General features: G+C 43.4%; 1 protein-coding gene across 2 annotated transcripts; it reads left to right on the top strand.

Annotated features, from left to right (window-relative positions):
• The first annotated feature begins 89 nt into the window (after window positions 1–89).
• DDX5 (DEAD-box helicase 5) lies at window positions 90–7,234 on the top strand. 2 transcript variants are annotated; one of them, XM_054689045.1, is made up of 14 exons: window positions 90–106; window positions 653–831; window positions 2,009–2,174; window positions 2,509–2,605; window positions 2,698–2,831; window positions 2,937–3,002; window positions 3,223–3,364; window positions 3,451–3,611; window positions 3,706–3,878; window positions 4,256–4,366; window positions 4,606–4,667; window positions 4,754–4,813; window positions 6,084–6,308; window positions 6,527–7,234. In XM_054689045.1, exons 2-14 carry the CDS (start codon window positions 788–790, stop codon window positions 6,928–6,930), a joined length of 1,845 nt encoding a protein of 614 aa, XP_054545020.1. In that variant the 5' UTR covers window positions 90–106; window positions 653–787; the 3' UTR covers window positions 6,931–7,234. The 2 variants fall into 2 exon arrangements, with proteins under 2 accessions (XP_054545020.1, XP_037351039.1); XM_037495142.2 differs by lacking the exon at window positions 90–106 and adding an exon at window positions 227–366.
• The last annotated feature ends 1,252 nt before the right edge of the window (window positions 7,235–8,486 follow it).

The raw sequence follows: 8,486 nt of genomic DNA, 5'->3' as shown, positions 1-8,486 counted from the left end.
TCCGCGGGCAAGAGCTCGCTGAGGGAGGCTCAGGGCGGCGGGTTTGACAGCCGGGGTCACCCAGCCGCCGCGGCCGCTCTCCCGGGGCGTTAGCCCGGTACTTCCGGTGAGCGTTTCACTTTGTATTCCTCCGCCGACGCCAACTGGAGAAGTAGTGCGGCCTCTCGCCCGGTGGGCGGGAGCAGCCACGTGACAGTGCCAGGCCCCGCCCTCCCGTGGGGTTTGGCTATGGGCGTGAGGGCTCTTTGGAGACGTAAACATCTCCGAGTGGGCAGAGTGGGTTGGCCTGTGTGGCCATTTTACCGCCTGGGCTGAACCTAGAAAAGGGTGGGTGGCTTCTCTGAGGTGTAGAAAGACGATAAAAAGGTAAAATCAAGCGAGTAAAGACTGAGGCATTCTCGGGGTGGGTGGGCCCAGTCTCGAAGGGGCGAGAAACGGGCGACTGTGAGGGAGGGGCCGCAGGGGGAGGGGCGAGAACATGGCGGATTCCGGAACGCCGGCGGGAGTTGCGGCCCCAGCGCAGGGCGGGGTGATTAGGTCATAGAGCGGCTCCCAGCAGCCTCTGCGGCGGAGGAGGCGGTCCAGGCTATAAAACCGGCTGCCGGGACGCGGCCGGCACCTCATTCATTTCCACCGGTCTCTTGTTGAGCAGCTCCGGCTCCTGTCATCGCGGTCCCTCCGCCTCTGCCGCCCCCGCAAGGCTTCGCTGTCGACGAAGCCTTCTGTAGCGACTCGTCGCTCCCGATTCTCTCTGCTTCGTTCCCCGCCAACCGCAACCATTGACGCCATGTCGGGTTATTCGAGTGACCGGGATCGCGGTCGGGATCGAGGGTGAGTGTGGGAACCGACCTGTCAGGCCCGGCGGGTGGGGGATGGGAGGCCGCGGAGGGCGGCGGCGGGGGGAGGGGCGCGGGGGGAACTTGACTTTTTCGGTCTATTTGGGGCGTTTTTAGTCACAAATTTGTGGCATTTTCATAATTTATTAAAAACTGACTGGAAGAGCTTGTTTTGCCAAGGCCCCCAAACTCCCTTCAGTGTGGGGGGGCGTCGGGGCCCGGCGACCCCGCAGCTGTTGGGGGAACGCCGAGCGTGTTGTGAGGCGAGGGAAGCGCGACGCTCCGAGGCGGGCGAGGTCGCCGCTGTTCGGTGCGACCTTTGGGGAAGGTGTTTTCGGGGTCCCGGGAATTCGGTGGGGGCCGAAGGGGCCGCTTCCGACGCCATGGGTGCAGCTGGGGCTGGAGGGCGGCGGGCGCCGCCGGAATCGCCATGTGGCCGAGCCGCGGGTACAAAATGCCGGCGTCGGACATGGCGGCGGCGCCTTTGTTACCCCGCCCGGCGGAGGAGCTCAAAATGGCAGCGTCGAGAAAATGTGGCGCAGAGAGAAATGCGAGACAAAGGGGGAAGCGCCGCCCCAGCGGGAACGCCGCCCGGCCGACTCCGCCCGGGCCGGGACTCCTCCCCCGGTAGTCGCCAGCTCCTCCTCCTCCTTTTCTTTGCGTTATGTAATTTTGCTGCCTTGATCGGGAGCCCTTCCAAGGGAATCCCCCTAACTCGATCGGATTAGACTTCCCGAGACCCACCTTTCTCGTCCTCCACGGCTCGTGATGTCTGTTATCCATAGAGGCAAAGCTGCTTTGCGTGAAAACAGCGATAAGTAACGTCTTCGTTGCTTACGCTCCTCGTCCCTCCTTGTGTTGTTGTTTTATCAGATATTTAATTCTTAAACTCGTGGGAAAGACTAGTCGCCACAAGCTGTTGTCTCTTGTAATCTGAACTTGGGGGGTTTGGGTTTCCAACCTGATAAATCCTGGGCTGTGCATTTGGCTTCAGTAGTGTGTACTTGAAACTGGGAACTAGAGAGATTCGGAGATAATTGTGGCTTAGGAGAGACTGGTCGTCGTTAACCACAGTGCTAGGTCTTACGTCTCGTGTTTTTTTTTTATTATGTGCAAAGGGAGCTACATATAAAATGGTATTTAAAAGTGCAAATTTTTTTTTTTAATTTCAGGTTTGGTGCACCTCGATTTGGAGGAAGTAGGGCAGGGCCCTTATCTGGAAAGAAGTTTGGAAACCCTGGGGAGAAACTAGTTAAAAAGAAGTGGAATCTTGATGAGCTGCCCAAATTTGAGAAGAATTTTTATCAAGAACACCCTGATTTGGCAAGACGCACAGCGGTAAGTAATTTTCTGTGGTTTTATCAAGTGATGACTCAGTAATGGTTTCTAACAAGTCAGACTCTGACCAGAAATGTCTTCCAAGTTTTGAGAGATGTACAGTTCGATTTAGTAGTAGGGAAACAAATATTACTTTTGGAAATAACTGAAATTTTTCTGCATAGATGGTAGGGTATAACACTGTAGCTGGGTTTTATGCATCATATCTGCATCCAGGTTTTAAGATTGCTCCTTTAAAGTAGCTAGATAAAAATTTAGAGACCTGTTGGCTTTATATTTAGTTTAGAGGAGGATGTCATGAGACTTAACTAGATTATTAAAACTTGTTTTGTAGCAAGAGGTGGAGACATACAGAAGAAGCAAGGAAGTTACAGTTAGAGGTCACAACTGCCCCAAGCCAGTTCTGAATTTTTATGAAGCAAATTTTCCGGGTAGGTACTAGTTTTGAGTCTTACTCTCTTTACTCTAAAATCTCCCCCACCTTGATATTTAATTTTCACCAAATTGCTGTTTCTAATCATAGCAAATGTCATGGATGTGATTGCAAGACAGAACTTTACAGAACCCACTGCTATTCAAGCTCAGGGATGGCCAGTTGCCCTAAGTGGATTGGATATGGTTGGAGTAGCACAGACTGGATCTGGGAAAACATTGTCTGTAAGTTTGGGATAACTTAAGTAACTGATGTGCTAGAGAAAATGGGGTGAGAGGCATCTGGAAGTGTTTTAGTTTAACTTTTGTTCTTTGCTCCCCTCTAAATAGTATTTGCTGCCTGCCATCGTCCATATCAATCACCAGCCATTCCTAGAGAGAGGTGATGGGCCTATTGTAAGTATGTTTAATTTTTGACCAGAAGCTTTTATATATTTATGTAATGTATTGTGAGAGTTTTTATATACAGTGGTGGTTTTTGTATAGAAATGATAGTATTTTCATCCAGTTTAACTGAAGACAAAGTTGCTTTGGGAATTGGGCATAACACAGAAAAGCTTAAAACTAGAATCCAGGTCTTGGCTAAAATAAAAGCCATTCTTTCTGTTCCTCTTAGTGCTTGGTGCTGGCACCAACTCGGGAACTGGCTCAACAGGTACAGCAAGTAGCTGCTGAATATTGTAGGGCATGTCGCTTGAAGTCTACATGCATCTATGGTGGTGCTCCCAAGGGACCACAAATACGTGATTTGGAGAGAGGCAAGTAACCAAAAGAGGTTTCTGTATGTCTGTGGTGGTGCCGAAGATTTTAGGTACCATAGTTACATTTATGTGTTTTATTGAAGGTGTGGAGATTTGTATTGCAACACCTGGAAGACTGATTGACTTTTTGGAGTGTGGGAAAACCAATCTGAGACGAACCACCTACCTTGTCCTTGATGAAGCAGATAGAATGCTTGATATGGGCTTTGAACCCCAAATAAGAAAGATTGTGGATCAGATAAGAGTAAGTGCCCTCAAATAAGTAATCTTTAACTTAGTTCTAAGTTCTTATAGTACAAAGCTTTATTATTCCTGTTTTTAACCCCCCAATTCTTTAGCCTGATAGGCAAACCCTAATGTGGAGTGCAACTTGGCCAAAAGAAGTAAGACAGCTTGCTGAAGATTTCCTGAAAGACTATATTCATATAAACATTGGTGCACTGGAACTGAGTGCAAACCATAACATCCTCCAGATTGTGGATGTGTGTCATGATGTGGAAAAGGATGAGAAGTAAGTTTTTTGTACGTTCTTTGTGAACCCCTAAAACTTTGTTATACAAATTGAGGAGTTGCAGTTTTATAAGTTGTCCTAAAAAAGTAACTTCTAATTGGGTGGAATTTGAGTGTGGCTCATTTAAAATGAGGCATTCCTTTTGAAAATTGCTTCGCTTCCCTATTGAGGTAATTGGTTATTACCTTATTTGTGGCATTCTTATAGGAAAAGGAGTTCTTATCCTTTGGTTTTCTAAAGGATAAGGGTAGAATTGCTTATAAATGGTTAGGGAGGTGTTTCTTTTGGCTTGTGGCCATGTAAATTGATGTTTGACTGTAAGTGCATGGTTATGACCGTGAACTGCTTTTAAAATTCTCGATTTATTTCCTTTCAAGACTTATTCGCCTGATGGAAGAGATCATGAGTGAGAAGGAAAATAAAACCATTGTTTTTGTTGAAACCAAAAGAAGATGTGATGAACTTACTAGAAAAATGAGGAGAGATGGGTATGTTGGACTTCCTCCTTTGAAGCACATGTAATACAGCTGTGTTTCGAGGAAAGGGCAAACAGATGAGCAGTTTTCATAGATGGAAATCATTTTGTTGGTGTAGGTAAAACTGCAATACATTATTTTAAGTGAAATTGAAATAAGGGATTCCAAGGGATCTGGAATCAAAAATGATTAAGCATTAGACTTAATCTATCAAGTTTTTGTGTTAATCTAATAAGGTTATTTCAATTTAGGTGGCCTGCCATGGGTATCCATGGTGACAAGAGTCAGCAGGAACGTGACTGGGTTCTAAATGGTAAGTATTTCAAATGAAAAAGTCTTTCTTGAAACTTAGAATTCCACTCAGATTAGTGGTGATAATATGTGTGCTTTGTTTTGCAGAATTCAAACATGGAAAAGCTCCTATTCTGATTGCTACAGATGTGGCCTCCAGAGGGCTAGGTTAGTACAAACTCGCATTCATGGCTTGGTTTCCCAGAAGATCTCCATATAATTTTTTTAAAGAAAGTTTATTGCTTTCTTTAACCTCTGCGTTTTTTCTAAGTTTTTTTCATATAAAGGTGCAGTCTTTGTGGCAAGGCCTAGGCATGACAATCGGAGGACTCGAGGGGGATGGAGGACTAGTGATCGGCTGGCTGCTTCCAGTCGATTAGAGAGGTGAAAAGCTGAAAGTGTGCCAGTAATCTTCAAAAGGCAGAACATACGACCTCTGCCTCTGTAAACTGTTCTCTCCGGGGGAAAAAAATGGAAGTTATCCTCACAGTTCACTGCCGTGGTATTTCTTCTGTCCCATGCTTTGCATGACTGCCATGGTACAGCATTGTTTCAAACTGTTTACTGTGATCTGTGGGTCTTTGAGTTTCAGTGAGTTTGCTGAAATGTCGAAGAAATATTTCCAAACTTCAATGTTCAATGAAATTTTTGTTCAAGTTTGAAATGGAGAGAGCAGCTTTAAAAGGTACTAAAGCCTTTTACAAATTGGTGAGTACTGGCACATGAGATCTAGAGCAGGAGCAACTTCTCACACTTAGTCAGTGGGAAAAGAAAGCAGTGCTTTGAAAGTTCCTCCCTCACCTACACAGTAGTCGTCATGTCGAGACCTGCCAGAGAGAGACACATTCTCAAGTGAATCCTGGCTTCTTGGAAGCGCTTGCCTAGACGAGACACAGTGCATAAAAACAACTTTTGGGGGACAGGTATGTTTTTCTTGCAGCTGCAGTTGTAAGGTCTTGGCAAGACAAGCAGTGTGGCCAGAATTTTGAACTTCTGATGAGTGTGTAAATGCAAAGGACCGTGTACATTTTTGTTTAAAGGTCCTCAAAATGAGCACATGAAGAGGTTGCTGTGAACCTTTAAGTGGCCCTACTGCACAGAAGCATTCAGATGTCACTTGATGATCTGTAAGGGGACTTGCTGATGGGGACTCTTCTAGGGAATACATGTTACTTTTGATAGGCTTTCTCATTGGGTGGGTTATGCAACATACAGATGACATGTGCTTTTTTTTTTTTTCCTTTTTTTTTTTTTTTTTTTTTTTTTTTTCTCTCAACCTCAATGGTAATCCTACAGGGAATGGATAACCATTTTAACTGTTTTTTGCAGCCCGTACCTTCTTGGGAATACAATTGTCTAACTTTTTATTTTTGGTCTGGCTGTTGTGGTGTGCAAAACTCCGTACATTGCTATTTTGCCACACTGCAACACCTTACAGATGTGGAAGATGTGAAATTTGTCATCAATTATGACTACCCTAACTCCTCAGAGGATTATATTCATCGAATTGGAAGAACTGCTCGCAGTACCAAAACAGGCACAGCATACACTTTCTTTACACCTAATAACATAAAGCAAGTGAGCGACCTTATCTCTGTGCTTCGTGAAGCTAATCAAGCAATTAATCCCAAGTTGCTTCAGTTGGTCGAAGACAGAGGTTCAGGTAAGACTGACCTTCTGTAAGAGATGTTGATTTATTTGCGGTCACTTTATTGTCTGTAAATAGGTTTAAATGGGATTGGTGTATAAGTCAAGTCTTCCATGTGCAACTATTTGAGAAAACAGTTCAAAGCTATAGTGAATAATGCCACATGATTACTTCTGTTAGTGATTTGTGCCATAGCAATAATAAATTTGCTTTTTTTTTTTTTTTTTGGACAGGTCGTTCCAGGGGTAGAGGAGGCATGAAGGATGACCGCCGGGACAGATACTCTGCGGGCAAAAGGGGTGGATTTAATACTTTTAGAGACAGGGAAAATTATGACCGAGGTTACTCTAGTCTGCTTAAGAGAGATTTTGGGGCAAAAACTCAGAATGGTGTTTACAGTGCTGCAAATTACACCAATGGGAGCTTTGGAAGTAATTTTGTGTCTGCTGGTATACAGACCAGTTTTAGGACTGGTAATCCAACAGGGACTTACCAGAATGGTTATGATAGCACTCAGCAATACGGAAGTAATGTTCCAAATATGCACAATGGTATGAACCAACAGGCATATGCATATCCTGCTACTGCAGCTGCGCCTATGATTGGTTATCCAATGCCAACAGGATATTCCCAATAAGACTTAAGAGGTATATGTAAATGTCTGTTTTTCATAATTGCTCTTTATATTGTGTGTTATCAAACAAGATAGTTATTTAAGAAACATGGGAAATGCAGAAATGACTGCAGTGCAGCAGTAATTATGGTGCACTTTTTCGCTATTTAAGTTGGATATTTCTCTACATTCCTGAAAACAATTTTTAGGTTTTTTTTGTACTAGAAAATGCAGGCAGTGTTTTCACAAAAGTAAATGTACAGTGATTTGAAATACAATAAATGAAGGCAATGCATGGCCTTCCAATAAAAAATATTTGAAGACTGAATTAAGTGGAAATTGTACTTTATTTTACATATGTCATGTAAAACCTTGCTTAGATGGTCTGTTTCTTGATCCTAACTAAATTGACTACTCCTTTACATGCTTTAATTTTGGGAAGTGGGAGATCAGAATGTCCTTAAAATCTATTCATACTGCAGAAATTAAAGTGGGATTGATGTAGGTAAATCTTGAAGTTGCACAAAGGCTTTCTGTCAGTACCTCCCAACATCAGGTGAGTCCTTTGGTATCCTATTTTATTAGCAGAACGGTGAAATGAGTTCATAGTGAAATAATAGGAAATAACTGTAAAGCCCCACCCTGAAGCTGCTGTACAAAAATATGATTGTTCCTTTTGCAAAGGTCATAATTTGAGAGGCTTCAGTACTTGCTTTTTCAAGAGGTTCTATTCATGCTCTCGGCTCTATTACGAATAGCTAAGACCCACTTAAGGTGGTTGGCCAAGAGCTAAATTTGAACTTTACAGTATTCGGATGCAGGTTATACATAGATTATTATAGTCTTAACAAGCTTCCTGCGACTCTGTGGTAATAGTGGGAGTCACGAATGTCTTTCCATTAATTCAGGGACTTCTAAAGGATAAAGGACTTCAGACTGTAAGATCTGTTCACATTCAAGTGAACCCAAGAAAAAAACGTCAAAATTAATGGTTAATCGAGAGCATGATAACCAAAAGCACAGTGACTATACAGTACAAGTCATCCTGTTGGGATCAACGGGAACTTACTGCTAGAAAGATCCAGGGAGTGGCTTTAAAAAGATTTAACTTTGGTTTATCGACCTTTCTAATCCCTTTGTTTCAATCTCTAGAAGTAGGTCTGAATGTCTCCAGAGAGTTTGATAGTGTGTTTACTTTTTGTCAGGAGAGTGGAGGTTTTTATGAGACTTCATTTAAATTCTAATTAAACTGAGGCTTTAATTGGTGTTAATGCCTTATCTCTAAAATGTAAAACCAGTTTGGTGGGTGTGATGGGGAGTGGTAATTCCAGGACTAATACATTGAAAACTGGTTCAGCCTCTAGTTAACTGAGCAGTTTTCAATAGCATGGTTAGTCAAATTCATTATGACATAATTTATAAGAAGCTTTTGGGGTAGATTGGAGCATTTATTACATATTTTACTGTTCAATGTCTTAACGTGGGCCTTTTAATTTGTAAACACTGAAATGATTGTGGGGCTGTGGAAATATTTACGTATTTACCTTTGAAAGACAGTCCACTTTTTAGCATGTGTGTTG

This window comes from Talpa occidentalis, unplaced genomic scaffold (assembly GCF_014898055.3).
Source record: "Talpa occidentalis isolate TD23 unplaced genomic scaffold, MPIMG_talOcc4v2.1 talOcc4.7, whole genome shotgun sequence".
Classification (NCBI taxonomy): Eukaryota; Metazoa; Chordata; class Mammalia; order Eulipotyphla; family Talpidae; genus Talpa; species Talpa occidentalis.
This window is presented reverse-complemented; position numbering and strand designations above follow the sequence as displayed.

Bases quoted from the DNA above. Each gene is read 5' to 3' on its own strand.
- DDX5 (XM_054689045.1), top strand. From the start codon at position 788: ATGTCGGGTTATTCGAGTGACCGGGATCGCGGTCGGGATCGAGG. The intron at 832-2,008 runs GTGAGTGTGGGA...TTTTAATTTCAG, and splicing joins GATCGCGGTCGGGATCGAGG to GTTTGGTGCACCTCGATTTG. The intron at 2,606-2,697 runs GTAGGTACTAGT...TTCTAATCATAG, and splicing joins TTATGAAGCAAATTTTCCGG to CAAATGTCATGGATGTGATT.